At 50.6% G+C, this 18,250-nt stretch overlaps 1 protein-coding gene across 9 annotated transcripts in view; it reads right to left on the bottom strand.

Annotated features, from left to right (window-relative positions):
* STARD8 (StAR related lipid transfer domain containing 8) overlaps nucleotides 1-18,250 on the bottom strand; it is an 82,993-nt gene that overhangs the window by 4,260 nt on the left and 60,483 nt on the right. For 4 of the 9 annotated variants that reach the window (XM_025466075.3, XM_025466074.3, XM_035712011.2 and 1 more), the window contains 7 exons: nucleotides 9,723-9,794; nucleotides 7,452-7,533; nucleotides 6,105-6,168; nucleotides 2,930-4,359; nucleotides 2,189-2,362; nucleotides 1,034-1,193; nucleotides 368-566 (listed from right to left, as the gene is read on the bottom strand). In XM_025466075.3, the coding sequence (XP_025321860.1) occupies nucleotides 368-566; nucleotides 1,034-1,193; nucleotides 2,189-2,362; nucleotides 2,930-4,359; nucleotides 6,105-6,168; nucleotides 7,452-7,533; nucleotides 9,723-9,794 (2,181 nt within the window). Of the gene's footprint in view, nucleotides 1-367; nucleotides 567-1,033; nucleotides 1,194-2,188; nucleotides 2,363-2,929; nucleotides 4,360-6,104; nucleotides 6,169-7,451; nucleotides 7,534-7,950; nucleotides 7,972-9,722; nucleotides 9,795-18,250 lie in introns of those variants that run through there. The other 5 variants (XM_035712010.2, XM_025466077.3, XM_035712012.2 and 2 more) reach the window with 4 other exon arrangements.

Raw genomic sequence — 18,250 nt, 5'->3', positions numbered from 1 at the left:
TTTTTATTCCCCTAGAGCTTCTGGCAGCAAGTCTCCTGCTTCTAGGAATGCAGAGGGCACAGGGGTCCCAAAGGAGGTCAGTGAGAGGAAAGGGTAAAGATGGGCTCTGAGAGGTCTCTGGGTACTGGACTCAGCCCCACTCTCATGTACCGTATAACCTTAAGTAGGTGCCTGCCTTTCCTTGGGGCCTCAGTCCATCTTTCCATATGACGGGTTTGGGGAATAGAGTGTGGTCTCCCTCCAAGGGCCTTTCCAACTCTGGATAGCAAATCTTCCAGTGAGCACCAGGTTCATCTCTCACAAGCCCCAGGAATGCAGGGAGATTGAGAATGGGGCAGGTTGTCAGGGATCAGTGTGGGTGACTCACGCTGGTAGATCTGCAGGAAAGTGGTCGTGAGCTTGCTGGTAAAGATAGGCTCTGGTAGGTCCCGGAAATACTGCTTCAGCAGGTCTGCCACATCATAGGCCGACTGGCCCTCGTAGCAAACATGGTCTGGGTTGGCCTCATTCATTTGCCGCAGGTTCTGGATCCTGGACTTCACCCCAGACTTGCGGAAGATGCCCACCTGGCCCAGGCAGGGAAGGGACAGATGGAGACATGCAGGACAGGAGTGGGGTGGGGAGGAATGTTATGAGGCCAGCCCCGGACTGGGTGTCAGGAGTATAGGCCACCCCAGAGACTTCTAAGCCTGACAGGCTTCCTGCTAGGCAGGGAAGGAGAAAGATGGCAAGACCAAAGAGAAGGGTTTTTATAGCCCCAGGGTCAAGGGGAAAGATGGCTTCAATGGGAATGAGTAGGAAAAGAGTGATCTAGGCTAAGGTAGGCTCCTAAAGATGGGGCCTATGGTGCCTGGGCTAGAAAGAAGCTGGCAGAGAGCCCGGCAGAGGGGAGCTTCACCTCCATGCTTGCAGGGCCTTCCTAAGGCTCAGAAAGGTCTCCAGTGGGTCAGAAAGGTCCTCGCAGCTCCCCTCCCCAATTCCTCAGCCCTGGATTTCTTCCCCAGTGCCATCTGTCTTCCTCAGCAGGGCTCACCTGGTCCAGGCACTGGCTGCGCAGGTAGCGCATGGCTTGCTGAATGCTCTGTGGCAGTGGCTGGCCTGTGCGCTGCACGTGGATAAGGGGTGGCACCCCAAACACCTGCTGGCCTCGGTAGTCTGGAGTCTTATTCCTTTTCATGAACTTGGGCACTGACCTGTTTGGGGGAGTGACAAGAGTTCTGTGAGGGGTACGGAATAGGCTCAGACGCAGCTTGGAGACTCTGCAGTCTTGGGGGTCTCAGGCAGGGGTGATGGGGGTAAGAAATACACCACATCCCCAGAGTCAACATTCCTTGAGCACCTGCTCTGGGCCGGGCCCTAGGGAGTCACAGAGGAATACAGGGAGCTCTCAGTTGGCGGTTACAGGCAATGACAACATATGTGGTCAGGAGTGGACCAAGCAAGAACTTAGGGGAAGACCCATGAGGAAGGGGAATTATACCTAGTGGATCAGAGAAGGCTTCAGGGAGGATGTGGAAATTCAGCAGGCTCTTGAAGGATAGGTAGGTGTTGTCCCAGAGGAGAAATGGGGAAAAGGCATTCCAGGCAGAGAGAACAGCACAGACAAAGGCAAAGAGGCAGAACAAAGAGTATGGCACATTCAGGGAAGGGCAACAAATTTACTGGGCTCTACAGTGGCCTTGATTTAGAGTGGCAGGCTAAAGAAACCAACAGCTGGGGCAGGACCAGAACATGAATGGATCATGATGGGGAGGAAGCTGGACCTTCTTTGGCCCTGGTGTGGGGCAGGCTGGTGGTGGCACTGAAGGGTGTCTATCAGGAGAGCAGCAACCAAGGCTGCCTTTTAAGACAATCTCACTGGTGGCAGCCTGGAGGTTGGGATGGAGATGGTACTGCTCAAGGACCTATGGTACCCCACTCCCACTCCTCCTCACATATGGCACACATACTCACATGTGTCCCATGAGCATCCCCCACAGACATATGCAAGCCATGCTGACCTCTCAGGACATGGCCTCTCCAGCTTCCTGGCCCAACCTAGCACTACTTGGCTTCTGGGCTCCTCCTGCTTATACCTACCTTCTGGGGCTGACCGCCCCCCCCCCCCCAGGGTCCTGGAGTGGAGACAGGAAGGGAACCAAGGCCTGGGTGAGAAGCTCCCCACCCACTATGGCCCAGGAGCACTCACCAGGCCCACCCTGGTTTGTGTGGCACAGTGTACTTCTCCATGAAGGCAGTGAGCCGCAGCAGTGAGCCCTTATGCAGGAGGTGGATCTGGCCAGCAAACTGCCAATTGATCTCCAGTGACTCTGAATTGAGGCTGGGCCGGTGGGAGTTCTGGAAGCTGTGCCAGCGGAGCTTCCTGGTGAAAGGTGAGGAGCAGAGAAGGCCAGAGGAGCAGGTTTGGAGTAAACCTTAGGAAATGTTGAGCTCTTCTGGTTCCTTTATTCTCCCCAAAAGAAAGCAAATGCAGAGAGATGTGAGCAGTCAGCCTTGCTACTGGGCCCGATGGTGGAAAAACCTCATATTAGTCTCCAGGGCTGCCCGGTAGCCAAGCTGCTGTCAGGGAGGGTGGCATAGAGCTGAGGCCCATCTATTGCCAACGAGCAGCCCCAATGGAGGGGCTGATCCGAGAGCCCAGAATGGCAAAGCTGTGGATCCAGAGACCACCTCCTCTAATATCTTTGGTTTACACGTGGGGAAACCAAGGCCCAAAGAGGAGCCAGAATTTGCTCAAGGCCATAGTAGAGGCAGACCCTGAACTTAATTAACCTGGAGGCAATCAAGAACCTGCCCCTGGGCCTCGGGACTAAGAAATTGGCTTGAGAGACTTAGTTGTGTGGGGGAGAGAGGGGAAGGAAGAGAAGGACGATGAAGGAGGGGGAGAGACAGAGAGAGAGATGTCCCCACCCCTACACAAAACTCCCACCTGCAGGGTCTGGTAAGTGAGGCCCCAACGCCTGAATCCCGTCGTTCATGTAGTCTGGATGCTTGAAGTCCAGCTGGCGAGCCCATGACCTCAGCCTCGTTCATGGAGTTTCCACTACTGTCCAGTTCACTGGAGGAGGCCACAGTGTCAGAAATGGAGTGTCCTTCTTCCACAGATACGCTGGAGGCCGAGGTGGGTTCCCCACCTGAATTCACCTCCTGCCCATGACCTTGGCCCAGGTCTAGGGCCTCGGCCTCAACCTGGGCCCGGGCCTGGGCCTGGGCCAGGGGCTCAGACTGAGCCTGATACTCAACCTGAGCTGGGATTACTGGCTGAACATCAGCCTGGTCTGGGGCTGAGGACTCTCTGCAGGCTGGAGCCTCTATCTGGGCCAGAGTCCCAGCCTGCCCTCCAACCTCAACTGTGGCTATTTCTACTGACGACGCAATCTCCTCCTCTTCTTCCTCTTCTTCCTTTTCCTTATCTCTAGTCCGCAGGTCTGGGTAGATGGCCTGAGACCAGAGCTCTACCCGTTGCTGCAGCCCCCATACATGCTGGAGGATGTCATCTAGGTGGGCATAGCTGCCTGTACCTTCCTCATCTTCAGCTTTAGCCCTGACCAGTACTGGCTCAGATGGGTACAGCTCAGACATGTTGTCATAGATGCTGGCATGGCTGCCCGTGGAGCCACAGGAGCCCCGGCGCCCTTCACAGCCCCAGGGTCTACCTGGCTGCCAATCTGCCAGGCAGTGTCCATCCTCGGGGAACAGGCTCTCAATAGACAGAGAGCGAGGGAATGTGCCTGGTTTGTGGTCCCTGGGCACATGCACAAGGCAGTCACCCCGGTGCACCTGCTGAGGGTGTCGAAACATGGCCACAGGCCAGGCCTCCCAGGCCCTTGGAGTCTCGGTGCCACTGTTGCTGGCTGAGGCGGCTGCCCTATTCTTGGCCCTGTAGAATCCAGCTGAGAGGAAGCCACGGTGACTACGGAAAGAGGAGGCTTTAATGGCCTTCTCTAAGGTGGCTGGGCCACGGTCGGGCCCAGCTTGCCGACTGCCACCCTTTTCCTTCCACCTCAGAGAATCAAGATGCTTAAGGAAGCTACGAGAATGGCGCTTCTTGGCTTTGTCCCGGGGACCCTCATGGCCCTGGGTGGGGCTAAGGAGGGGCTGGTTACTCAGGCTGGGGACGTGGCAGGGCGTGGGCAGGTCCATTGGCTCCGGCTCTGGCGATAGGCTTACAGCGATGGCTGGCAGGGAAGTGGTGCTAAGCTCAGTGAGGACGCTCTCACAGCTGGAGGTCACTGGCAGGCCAGGGCTTGGTGGGGCCAGCAGGTCAGAGGAGTCCACATGAGACCAGCATTTACTTTCTTGCTGGAAGGCCCAGTGGTTGCTGATGGTACACTGCTCTTCTTCTTCTGAGTCTTCATTCTGGGGAGGGAGCCACAGGGTCAGGTTAGAGAAGTCTAGTCCACAAGTCCTTGTTTGTATTCCACCCTCTGCCTCCAAACTCTTGGAGTAACAATGAGGTAAAGGGCCCCACTTTCTGACTGAGGACATGTCCTAGATGCGGAGCTGGCTCTGGGAGTACCAGAATAAGCTAGGAGTCTGAGACGGAGCCCAGACAGATAGTACTAGTCATCTCATTCATCTAATCCCTCCTCATTTCACAGATAGTGAAACCCAGACCCACAAATGAGAAGCCACTTGCCTAAGGTCATACAGTGTCACGTAGCAAGTCATTGACAGAACCATCATTAGAATCTAGGTGTTAGGGGGATCCCTGGGTGGCTCAGCGGTTTAGCGCCTGCCTTTGGCCTGGGGCGTGATCCTAGAGTCCTGGGATCGAGTCCCACATCAGGTTCCCTGTATGGAACCTGCTTCTCCCTCTGCCTGTGTCCCTGCCTCTCTCTCTCTCTCTCTCTCTCTCTCTCTGTGTGTCCCTCATGCAATAAATAAATAAAATCTTTAAAAAAAAAAAAAAAAGAATCTAGGTGTTAAAAAAAAAAAAAAAGAAAAGAAAAAAGAATCTAGGTGTTCTGGGATCCCTGGGTGGCGCAGCGGTTTAGCGCCTGCCTTTGGCCCAGGGCGCGATCCTGGAGACCCGGGATCGAATCCCACATCGGGCTCCCGGTGCATGGAGCCTGCTTCTCCCTCTGCCTGTGTCTCTGCCCCTCTCTCTCTCTCTCTCTCTCTCTCTCTCTCTCTCTCTCTGTGTGTGTGTGTGACTATCATAAATAAATAAAAATTAAAAAAAAAAAGAATCTAGGTGTTCTGACCTCCTGTGCTCAGCAGCCTCCCAAGTCTCTAGGCTATCGTCTTAGATTAGAATCACAGAATGCCAGAACTGGAAGAAGATTTTAGATTTTCTAATTTTCTATTTTGCAATGTGGGGAAACCAAGGCCTAGAGAGGGGAATAGACTGGCTCAAAGCCACTGAGAAGTCGGTGGCAGAGGTGGGACCAGGTTCCAGGGGCTTCCTGCTTCCCAGACCAGGGCTCTGGCAGCCTAGCTGCCCCTCCTGGCTCCAGACCTCTGGTGGAGAAAGGCCCAGAAGAAATCCACAAAGCCTGGCCCTATGGAAGGATGAGGTCATCACGCTAGCATTCCAGGGCTACATGGAGACTAAGAGTCTTCTCGGTTTCTGCAATCCCAGATTGGCAGAGTCAGAAAGGCCTCATGAAGCTATTAATGTCCCCCTCCAAATCAGTGTAGAGGTGGAGAAAATGGGGCTCAGGGGTACAAAACCTCATAGGGACACAGTTGGGGATCTTGACTCCTAAGATCATATAGGCCATGATTTTTCCACTGCATTATTCTGTCTCTGCTTATAGTCAAGGAATTATTGCCATCACAAAGCAGGTAGTGGAGGCAGAGAAATTTCCCCGAGGAAGGGCCACCACTAGGTCAAGTTATTGGTAAACTCAGTAGGGGAGAGGTGTGCTGAGGGTGGTGGGTGAGGATGGGCCAGGGTACTTGTTCTCATCCAACCTCCAGGCTATGCTTGCCAGAACCTGGCAGAACCCCTTACACCTCATTCCCACGCTGGAGCAAGGCATTACTCTGTACACCCCAGACTCCCAGAACACCGAAGCGAGTTTTGCAAGGAAACTGTGTATGCTCTGGGTTCAGCGCAGTGCCACAAGACCCCAGACCCCACCCTTGCCATGACTCACCTGCTTGCATTGATAGTGAATTTCCAGTTTCATCGAGGCACAGTTGTTCAAGGTCATCAGCCTCCTGTAAGGAAAGAAAGCAGTGCTCACCTAAGAGTCTCAACCAAAGCCTACAGGGCATAACCTACCAAGACAGCCCCAAGATGCCCTCCACTAAGGTCACATGCCCAAGCCATCAAAATGTCTCCCAAGACCCAGTGTTCATAACGGTTTCAGTGCCAGACATGGTGCTAGGGAGATTATGGCCTCCATCCTCTGGGAGCTTGTATATGTGGAATAAACCACTACAGAGATGGGGCAAGGTCAAGAACAGTGTAAGCAGAGAGGGGACCAGTCAGATTCCTCTGGGAATCTAACTGAAGGGGGAAAAAGACTCAAGGCCAGATCTTGGCCCTCTAGCTAGAGTGCCTGAGTGGTGAGGTGTCAGAGACACAGACAGAGGCACAGAAGGCACACAGAGGGTAGGACAAGGAACTTCGGTGAAGGGACATTAGGCAGTCAGAGAAGGCTTCCTGGAGGACAGAAGTGGGATTCTTCTTCTTTTTTTTAAGATTTTATTTATTCATGAGAGACACAGAGAGAGGCAGAGATATAGGCATAGGGAGAAGCAGGCTCCTTGAAGGGAGCCTGATGTGGGACTCGATCCCTTGACCCTGGGATCATGCCCTGAGCCGATGGCAGATGCTCAACCACTGAGCCACCCAGGCATCCCAGAAGTGAGATTCTGGAGGAGGTAAAAACAGGGGCTCCTCTCCCAGGCTTCCACAAGAGGCCGTGACAGGGTAGAGAGGGTAACGGTCAGCAAACAGACCACCACCAGTGTGACGGGGGAAACTGAGGCTGATAAGGCCAGTCAAAGCCAGACCACAAGAGTGCCTCGAGCTAAAATAGCTTTACTTTTCTCTGCAGGCAGTTGTACACTCCAAGTAGAGGTGTGCCTGCTTGGAAGCTGAATCTGGTGGCTGTAAAAAGGCTGGATCAGGGTGAGAAGGGGACAGGCAGGAAGGCCAGTTAGTGGGCCACTGTAATGTATCCAAAAAGTCGTGGTTTGGTCTGAGACAAGGCCCAAAGCAGTGTAAGCAGAGAGGGGACCAGTCAGATTCCTCTGGGAATCTAACTGAAGGGGGAAAAAGACTCAAGGCCAGATCTTGGTCCTCTAGCTAGAGTGTCTGAGTGGTGAGGTGTCAGAGACACAGACTGAGACACAGAGAGCAGTGTGACTGCAACAGATGAGCAGTGTACCAGGTTGGGCCTCCTCTGCTGGTGTGAACAAGGGATTATTTCTTTCTATCGGGAAGCCCCAGCCCAGGCCCTGACCTCCCAGGTCTTGCCCTCAGTGGTCCCTACCTGCACAGGGCCCCCAAAGAGTCCTTGTCCAGAAAACTGTGGTCCTTCTTCACAGAGCCAATATCCAGGGGAAACAGACCTTCTGTATGGCAGAGAAAAGCTAAGGTAAGTCGAGGGAGGTAGGTCAGAAACTCAGCGCCGGCAGCCCTTGAGTTGGAAAGGGGAGGCCGGAGAGAGAGGAGGCAGGAAGGCAAAAAAGCTGAGCAGAAGGAGCAGGCCTGGAGTAAAAGGAGGGGCTCCAGGAGCTCGGGTTGACCACTGGAGGCGAGTCCAGGGTTGAGGGAAAGGAGGGCTGAGCTGGATGAGAGGACCGAACCATAAGACAGGTCCCCGGGAGATGGCAGGCCTGAGGAATTGGGCAGCTGCCAAGAGCCAAGCTTGGTGCCCCTCAGTCCCCTTTGAATCCTGGGCTACTCAGACAGGGAACCTCCTCCCTGAGGTGCAGTGAAGGGAGCGGGGCAAGAGTGAGAACAGAGGACAGTGGGCAACCAAACAATACCTCATTTCTTCCTACCACTCAAAACGGCAGGGTCCACTCCCTGGAATGCAGGAAGGGGAGGGGAGAGAAGAAGGAGTGGGCTAAGAGGACAGAGAAGCCAGGAAATCCCACCCCTCTCTGGCTTGCTGGTGAAACAAACCCATTTTCTCATGCACCTCATATTAACTGATCACCTACTTTGTGCCAGGCACTGGGGCTACAGCAGTGAATGAGTTAAAATGATCCTTTCATGGAGTTTACACTCTTAGGAGAACAACAGACAATAAAGCACATGTGAAACAAGACAATACTGTCCTGAATGCCATGGAAGGCAGTAGCCAGGATGATAGGATAAAAAGAGGCTGGTGGGGTGGGGGCCACTCGTAGACATGTGGTTAGCAGAGGCCTTTCCAAGGTGATGACTTCTGAGCAGAGTCCTGCAGAATAAGACAGGGCTGGCTGGGCCAGGAGCCTGGGAAGACAATTCCAGGCAGGACTGACACTAAGACTCTGAGGAAGGAAAGGACATGGTGTGAGCAAGTGGTAGAAAGGAGCCTGGAATGCCGTGCGCAAACAGAAGAGGAGTCAACAGACGTGGTCAGGTGATGTAGTCTTGCCAGCCGGAACAAAACATAGGTACTTACCTCATTCTGAGCATGCTGGGGAAATCAAGCGGAGGACCGACAGAGCAAAGAAATGAGAGTGAGGCCCGAGGTTCACTGTACATGGAAGAGCATAGGAGGGAGTGTAGGAAGGAGGCTGGCATGCTAAGGTGGCAGGTGAGTGGAGATGGCAGTTTACACAGGAGGTGGTAGTGGAGGTGCTAGGAAGTGGATCAGTCCAGGATACAGTGTGCAGGGACAAGGGACTTTCAGAAAGGAAAGAGGAATCAAGGATGATTTCTGAATGCGTGGCTCAAGGGGATGGTGGTGCCCTCAGGAGGTGGATTTAGATCTGTTCAATTTGAGATGCCTACCCGACAGATGAGGAGATATGCAACTGATGGTTGAATAGATGAACCTGGAGCTTGGGAATAAGGTCTGGCAGGGAGACATGTGGGAATCACCAGAATTGGTACTTGGAGAGGGCTTTCCTGGGAAAGAAGTGTTGAGATGAAAAAGGGACCAAGACTGAACTCTGGGCTACCCCAACATTTAGATAGCAGTTTGAGAGAGCAGAGTCTTCTCTAAGAAGACAGAAAACAGCATCCAGAGAGAGAGAGCCAAGAGAGGTGAGTGTTCCAGAAGCTGAAGGGAGTGGCCACCTGCATGAATTCTGTTGAGACATGAAGTAAAGACTAGGGAATGGCCACTGGATTTGATCACATGAAGGTCACTGGTGATCTGGGCAAAGTGGGGGCAAAGACAGAGTACAGTGGGGAGGTGTGAGAAGAAGAGGGAAAGGGGAAACAGTAAATATAAACCACTCTAAAGAAAAAAGAGAAAAATGAAGGGAAACAGAGAAATGAGGCCATGGGGAAGTTGAGATGAAGTCAGGATCACCAGGATGTACCCTCCTCATTGTACCTAGACACATGGCATCCTCACAAGTGGTACGGTGCAGGGGCCTTGGCCAAGACAAGGCACTTTAGTACAAGAGTGACACCAGAGCTGATGAGAGCTGATGAGAATGACTCAGTAGAGATGATGCTGTCACTATAGGAGCAGGGGGCCAAGGTACACAGTTTCTTGTGTGGTTGGAAAGAGGATCTGAGTGCCCCATTTTAGAGATGAAAAACAGAGGGATGAGGCAAATTTCAGGGTAGGGAAGGGGAAGCAATTGAGTAGTCTTACCTTCAAAAAGCTGAGCATACTGAGGGAATCCTGTTGCTCGGAGCCACTTACATGCTCTTTTGGCCTCAACTTCTAACACAAAACAGAGGGAAAGAAACAGGTGGAGAAACAGGGTTAGTTAGGTGCTGGCACTGAGCCACCCTGGGTATACACTGCCTCACCTCTGGCAGAGAAGCACCTCTAGTTCTCGTGATCTGGAAATGGCAAGGAAAGCAGGGAAGGGGCTGGCATATTTGTTGCATATCACAGCCAGCTAGGATTCACCTTCAGTTCCCCAAACCCTACCCTATGTATGTCCTGGCACACCTTTCTTGAACCTTACTCCCTGCTGGTCTCAATACCCCTCTCACTCTCCCACCCCTGCCCAAGTGTTCTTGGGCACCCAAGAACCCACCAGCAGCAACTCCCAGGAATGGAGTCAAGGAATACTACTGAGGGATGAAGCCAGAGCTGTGCCTTCACCCTCCCCTCCTGTGGGAGAAAGATCCCTTTCCATGGCCCTGGGTAGACCATCCTAGTCCAGCTAGGGATACAAAATGTTCAGCAATTATCATTCTCTTTCCCACCATCATGCCTAACATTCCCTAGCCCTTTGATAACCAAGTCTCACTTAACACACGTAATAGGCTGTGAAGAAGGTTTTACTATGTTTTATGGATCTCCACACAGGCTCAGAAAGGAAGGACTTGCCCACAGTCTCACGGTTGACCAAGGTAGCAGTGCTGGGGCCAGAGTTCAAGCTCAAGTTGACTCTCACTCAGGACTCCTTATGCTTCTGAGGTGGCAGATTCCCCAGTGCTCACTCTCCCCTATCATTCATCGATTTCCAGCCCTCCCTCCCCAGGGAACCTCCCAGGACTGCTCCAGAGCTCCCCTGTAGCTAGGCCTATGCAGTATAATCCAGTGCTGACTGTCATGATGACACAACATGGACCTGTGGGAATCTTGGAGGACACTAGTTGGGTTAGCCTCTCATCTCTGCTCTGGGAATGCCCAGCACCCCTGCCATCCTCAGTGGAGGCAGGCAGCTGGACTACAGGAGGCCAACGTAGGCTGAATGCCATTAGCAAAGCCCTAGGACTGCCCAGGCAGCAATTTGTTTCGTACCCACGTGCTGCCAGAGAGCAGTGGGGCTAGGACTATGGGACCAGGCACTGTGGGGTTGGGGGGTGGAGGAGGCTGCTGGCTCAGCAGAGCTACTCTGGCCACAAAGCCAAGCACCCAACATCTCCTTGATTTCCTTGGCACCTATGACCAGAGAACTCCAAGGAGACTTGTGAGGTTTCTCTGAAGACAGGAAGAGCTCTTTCTCTCCAGTGCTCTCCCACAGGGAAATCCAGGATGAGATCCTAGCAGCTAGGCATGAGAAGTTAAAAGACAAAATGGTATTTGAGAGGATGCCAGGTGGGGAGACAAGGGAGGGAAGAGTGCAGGAAGGTAGAAGTTAGTCCAAAAAACCAATAGGCCTCTCAAGGGTCATACACTGATGAGGATTTCAGGGGAGGGGGAAGAGAAGGCTCTGGAGCTCCTGAGGGTTTTGGGGGCAAACAGGCGTGGGGCAGGATGAACATCTCTGCATTTCCCAGAGTGAGCACATCAGGTCAGTGCCACCCCAGCAGTTGCCTCTGCACACAGCTGTAGCCAAGTCTGCTCATGGGATGGTGCACCTGAACACACACACAGGCCCTTCAGTCTGTGCATGCACCTGAATCTGTATGCACATGGGTTTTTGGTTACTGCAACTTTCTAACCTATGACAAAGATCAAGGAATCATCAGGATTTCTGGGAGGTCCTGGTAAGTGTTTGTTCCCACAGAGCTCAGCCAACAGTAGCTCAGACCCCCTGGCAGGGGGCAATGCAGGCCTAGGAGAGGGTACAAGGTCTCTAGGCAAGAGGTGGTCTGGGAGAACTGTGACAAGAGCTGCTGGAAGGGACTTCATGTCAGCCCAGGAAGCATTTGAGGGACGTGGTTTTGCTGTTAGGACACCTGAGCCAGCTGCTACAACCACCTTCCTGTTTCCTGACTGTCTGACACTCCCAGGAGAAGGCCCCTCTCCAGCCTCAAAGCCCCTTCCAGCAGCCAGCTCTGCTATCCCATCATTAGGACAAAGAGAAAGTACCAAAGTGGGTACCTGGTGGGTTTCCAGAGACAGGCACAGAAGGAAACCTAAAGGGCCCTAAAGTGAACCCTAAAGGGCCATGAGTCTAGTATGGGCACCTCAGGCAGGAAAGCCAATCCCCATGGATCATCTTGCATGCCAAGAACATACCCTCAAAGTCCATCGCAGCCCTCAGTCATTCATGGCTAGATGCAGAACAAAGAGCAAAGGGAATGAGAGAGCTACCTGCCTGCCCATTATTCCCAAGCTCCTTCTGAAGCCTGAAGGAGGTGGGCAAGTGCAGTAATAAAGTCCTACATCTTAAATATCTGCACTATCTACCTGAGCCACAGAGGCAGAGCCCATGGGAGAGTGGCGAGCTACCTGCTCCTCTCATGCTTGGCAGTGGCCCTAGTTAGGGTTGTTGGGAAGGAAACCAGCTCACTTGGGTGGACAAGTTCTCTCACTGCCACCTAGACCCTCCAGCCCCCTGCTTTTCTAAGCGTGATCCCTGGGCCAGCAGCATGGATATCACCAGGGACCTTGATAGAAATACAGGGCAGCCCTGATGGCTCAGCGGTTTAGTGCCGCCTTCAGCCCAGGGCCTGATCCTGGAGACCAGGGATCGAGTCCCACGTCGGGCTCCCTGCATGGAGCCTGCTTCTCCCTCTGCCTGTGTGTCCCCCCCGCCTCTGTCTCTCATGAATGAATAAATAAATTTTTTTTAAAAAAAGAAAGAAATGCAGAATACCAGACCTACTGAATCATAATTTATATTTAAGTAGATCCTGAGTTGATTTGCATGCACATTAAAGTCTGAGAAGCACTCGCCTATATACCCTAGCTCAAAGATTCTCACCCTTGGATACACATGAAAATCAGCTAGGGAGTGAAATGAGTCAATCGGAGAAGGACAAACATTATATGTTCTCATTCATTTGGGGAATATAAATAATAGTGAAAGGGAATATAAGGGAAGGGAGAGGAAATGGGTGGGAAATATCAGAAAGGGAGACAGAATATAAAGACTCCTAACTCTGGGAAACGAACTAGGGGTGGTGGAAAGGGAGGACGGTGGGGGGTGGGGGTGAATGGGTGACGGGCACTGAGGGGGGCACTTGACGGGATGAGCACTGGGTGTTATTCTGTATGTTGGCAAATTGAACACCAATAAAAATAAATTTATTATTAAAAAAAAAGAAAATCAGCTAGGAAGCTTAAAAATCCCAATTTCCTGGGGCCCAATCCTCAGAGGCTGATTTAATTGGTCTGTGGTAGGGCTCTCCAAATTAGCACTTTAAAAATTCTACAGTATGGAACACACTGAGACCCAAGGGAATTCTTCAACTCCTACAGGGTTATGTGGCACAGATAAGACTATGACCGTGATCTTTTATTTTCCTTTAAGTTTTTAATTCCATTTACTTAACATAGTTATTTTAGTTTCAGATATACAATATAGTGATTCAACACTTCCATATATCACCCAAGGCTCATCACGACAAGTGCCCTCCTTTATCCCCATCCCCTATTTCATCCATTCCCCCCCCCCAACTTCCCCTCTGGTAACCAGCAATTTCTGCCTATAATTAAGAGTCTGTTTCGTGCTCGTGTGTCCTCTCTCTCTCTCTCTCTCTCTGTCTCTCCCTTTGCTCATTTGTTTTGTTTCCTAAATTGTCTTTATCGGACTTATTTCACTTAGCATAAACTCTCAAGCTTCATCTATGTTATTTCAAATGGCAAGATTTCATTCCTATTTATGGCTGAGTAATATTCCATTTTGATTGTGTGTGTGTGTGTGTGTGTGTGTGTGTGTATACCACATTTTCTTTATCCATTCATTAGTGGAAGGACACTTGGGCTGTTTCCATATCTTCCCTATTGTAAATAACGTTGCTATAGACATTGCATGTGTCCCTTTGAATTAGTGTTTTTGTATTCTTTGGGTAAATACCCAATAGTGAAACTGCTGGGTCATAGGGTAGTTCTATTTTTAACTTTTTGAGGGACCTCCATACTGTTTTCCACAGTGGCTACAAAGGTTTATATTCCCACCAACAGTGCAGGAAGGTTCCATTTTCTCCATATCCTTGCCAACACCTGTTGCTTCTTGTATCGTTGACTTTAGCCTTCCTAATAGGTGAAGTGATACCTCACTGTAGTTTTGGTTTGCACTTCCCTGATGGTAAGTGATGATGAGCACCTTTTCATGCATCAGCTGGCCACCAGTATGACTTCTTTGGAGAAATGTCTCTTTGTGTATGACCCTGATTTTTTAATTTCCTGTCCAGTTCTGTTTTCCATTGCATTATGCTACTTGCCCTCAGATGCCAGGTAAACAAAGGGTTTAGACTCAAAGGAACCAACTCCACGCCCCCCAGATTTTTTCTTCCCTTCTGATATAGTGGAGTTACAAGCCTGAGTTGAAATACTGGTGCTGCCAGTCACTAGCTCTCTGACTTTGGGCAAGTTATTTAACCTCTATAAGAAAGACTCAGTTTCCCCCTCTTTAAAATGGAGGTAACAGAGTCTACTTGGAATAGCTACTGAGAGCATTAAATAAAATACTGGAGAGGAAAAAAAGCCCCTGACACAGTACAAGCACTAATTGAAGGGTCCCAAGAAAAAAGAACAAACAGAAAAAAGGCCCAGCGAGCATTTCCTTTAGACTCTGGAAAGTGGCTGCAGCCACATTACTGTCAAATTCGCAGATAAATGGCTCTGGAAAGAGGTTTGTCAGGAGGCAGAAGTCGCAAAGAGGCCACAATAGCTCCAAAAAGACAAAGAAGTCAAGGAGTTTGAAGCAGGCCCGCGGACTGAATCCCCAGCAAGGACTCTCTGGCAGGAATCTGGAAAATGTAATGGGTTATTACCCAACAGAATGTCAGGGATACCATATCCCAACAATACAGCACCTCATGGAGGGCTGGGAGGCCCTGAGACTCCCTCCCAGATGGAGCAATCAGACATACGACTTGGTGATTAAGGACTTATTTCACTTAGCATAAACTAAAAGCTAAAGCTAAAGTGCTTTGTGCTCATCCCTCCCACCCGCCCCAGCTTGGGGCCAGAAGTGACCACTCATTCCCAGTTGAGTCCACTCATCTGAGGCTGGGGCCCAGGTGTCCCAGACTGAGGATTGTCTTATGTGCCTGGCAGGAGAGTGCCAGGCACTGGGCAGGCTAAGGCGAGTGATATAGGAATGTCTGTCATGAGGAAGACATAGACATGGCCAACACGCACATGAGAAAATGCTCTGCATCACTTGCCATCAGGGAAATACAAACGAAAACCATGATGAGATACCACCTCACACCAGTGAGAATGGGGAAAATTAACAAGGTAAGAAACCACAAATGTTGGAGAGGATGCGGAGAAAAGGGAACCCTCTTGCACTGTTGGTGGGAATGTGAACTGGTGCAGCCACTCTGGAGAACTGTGTGGAGGTTCCTCAAAGAGTTAAAAATAGACCTGCCCTACGACCCAGCAATTGCACTGCTGGGGATTTACCCCAAAGATACAGATGCAGTGGAACGCCGGGACACCTGCCCCCTGATGTTTATAGCAGCAATGGCCACAATAGCCAAACTGTGGAAGGAGCCTCGGTGTCCATCGAAAGATGAATGGATGAAGAAGATGTGGTTTATGTATACAGTGGAATATTACTCAGCCATTAGAAATGACAAATACCCACCATTTGCTTCGACGTGGATGGAACTGGAGGGTATTACGCTGAGTGAAATGAGTCAACTGGAGAAGGACAAACAGTGTATGTTCTCATTCATTTGGGGAATATAAATAATAGTGAAAGGGAATAGAAGGGAAGGGAGAAGAAATAGGTAGGAAATATCAGAAAGGGAGACAGAACATAAAGACTCCTAACTCTGGGAAATGAACTAGGGGTGGTGGAAGGGGAGGATGGCGGGGGGTGGGAGTGAATGGGTGACGGGCACTGAGCGGGGCACTTGACGGGATGAGCACTGCGTGTTATTCTGTATGTTGGCAAATTGAACACCAATAAAAAATAAATTTATTATTTAAAAAAAAGGAATGTCTGTGACCCCTAGTCCTGCTTATATGTCCAGACATGCAGATCTCAGCAGTTTCAACTGCTATATTCCGCAGGCCATTCTCTGGCCGAGGCTAGGATGATATGCTGGGACAGGTCAGGGATGGCATTCAGCTGGCACAAGCTGAATTCCACTGAGATTTAAGCCCAGATGACTTTCTCCCTGGGGAGGGTCCCAGCTGATCTGAGCCATAAAAATTGAGGGAAGGGCATACTCAAAAGCTCCAGAGTCAAATCAGGTCTGCTGGAGGGAATGTCAAAGGGAAATGGCTGAGCGGCAGCAGAGGACTTCAAAGGTCAATGACAGAATCTGCACCTACACTTATGCAGGCCACATTACCATGATCCTCTTAGTGCAGAGCTTTTTCACTTCAGAGAAGGGTGGAATGAGAAGAAAATTCAGGGCTTCTCTTCCTGAGAAACGTCTTATGAAAAAGGGTAGTTTATGTACTCAAGAAAGGGGCTGCAACGTCTCCCACCAAGGAAATGCAATAATGCTGAAAGATGATAACTAAGTTGAAGAAAGAGCATTTTACCAATCAGGCTGGCTCCCCTACTCACTGCCTAAGTCATTTTAGACAACTTGCTTCATTCCCTAAGCTTTGGATTTTGATCTACATAGTGAGGACCAACAACTTTCCTGCCCTCCTCTGTGGTTATTGTGTGGAATTGGTCAGGTTTTGCCTGGTTTTGAAAGTGGCTATATGAAAGTTATCATTAGCACTACTTTTGTTAAGACTACTTGAACTTGGCCTCTCTCTCTTTGTCTCTCCTGAAACTAATATCACACTGTATGTTAACTGGAATTTAAATAAAACTTAAAAAGACTACTTGAACTTGGTAGGCACACATTCACAATCTTTAAGGCTTAGTTCAGATTGCGTCCTACTTGTAAAAAAAGTGAGCATGAGCTAGAAGGAAAAGAAAAAGGCAACTGGCAACTAAGTTGAGGGAGGTCAGGCCTCACCAACCTCACCCTCTTCATGCCACACTTGGGGGACTTGAGTCCTTCTGCCTTGTGGTCACTCAATGGGCTATGAGAGAGCCACCCAGACCCCACTTCTACCTACTTTAATAAAAATTCTGGTGCCTGGGCCCCAGTCATGACAAATTATATTCGAATCTCTGGGAAAGTTTTCATTTGTTTTTGAGTGCTTTCCAGATGATTCTAAAGTACAGGCAAGATAGAGAACCACTGCCCTGAACAAACATAGCCAGGAAAGAGCCGCAGCATAGGTCTCTGGAAAAATTCTAGCCAGAGGCCAGACTCAGGCCCATTCCAATCATTGGTCCACGTTCCTTCCTTCTAGGCCTAAGTGAAGGAGCAAGAGAGCAATGAGCGGCCCTGCTCCTATACCTGAGAAATGCTAGGTCCTGGCAAAGAGCTTCCTACATCATTTCTCTGGGTGGATGCAAAGCCCTTTTCCTTTGCCCAGCTTCACTCCTAGAGAGGGATCCTGTTTAAGAAAGAGATGTTGGCTTTCTGGCAGGGGGTTTGTATCTTACTTGGCCCCAAGTGGTTATTAGCAGCTCCTTTCACTCTCCCATAAGGATACATCTAAGGAGCCTAGGCCACAAGAAATGTGCCCACCCAGCCTTCATCCTTGGATCTCTCAGAGGTGGGTCTTTGTTCAAATTTGCACAAATGCTACAACAGGTGACTGTCTGGCTATGCCCCCTGCCCCCAAGGGACAGAGGAAGAGGAGCCTTCACAGGGGCTCATACATAACAGCTGTTGTGAATCTGAAGACTGCCAAGACTTCCCTTCCTGACCTTGGATGGGACATTCAGAGGAGTCTGCAATACCCTGTCCTCTGGGAGACTGGGTAGACTTGTCTCTCTGCTACTGCTGCTCTTAGCTGTAATTTCAATTCTTACTAGATTTTTACAAGGGTGGGGGACAAAGAGAGGAAAGAGATAAAACCAAAATAGCGCTCATACCACATTCCAAATGTCACAGGAGGGGTGTCACGGCAAGGGCTGTTGGATTTCAAGCAGCTAGCTTGGCAGTGCTAGTCATTGGCTGGCCTCTAGCTTGTTAGGTCACAGGCAGGACTTGGGGCCCCTACTGCACCTGTTGGGATGCCAGTCTCAATCTCAGCCAGAGCTACAATTGAATGCCAAGCTCCCAGGCCCATACAAGCAACACCTTTGGAGTCTGTCAGAAATGAGGCACTACCAAGGCACACAGCCCAGGAAGGGACAGTACCATGGGACTGGGTGGCATTATAGTGAAGCCACTAAATCTTGCTGGCTAGTAGCAGGTTCACATGTGTGGCTCTCCATGCTAATACCCCTCTCTTCTTAACACTCCATGTCCACACCAAAGATACAGGGCCTCAGGGATTCTCAACCAAGG

This window comes from Canis lupus, chromosome X (genome assembly GCF_003254725.2).
Source record: "Canis lupus dingo isolate Sandy chromosome X, ASM325472v2, whole genome shotgun sequence".
Taxonomy (NCBI): domain Eukaryota; kingdom Metazoa; phylum Chordata; class Mammalia; order Carnivora; family Canidae; genus Canis; species Canis lupus.
Note: the sequence above shows the minus strand (reverse complement) of the source record. Positions and strands in the feature narration are given on the sequence as shown.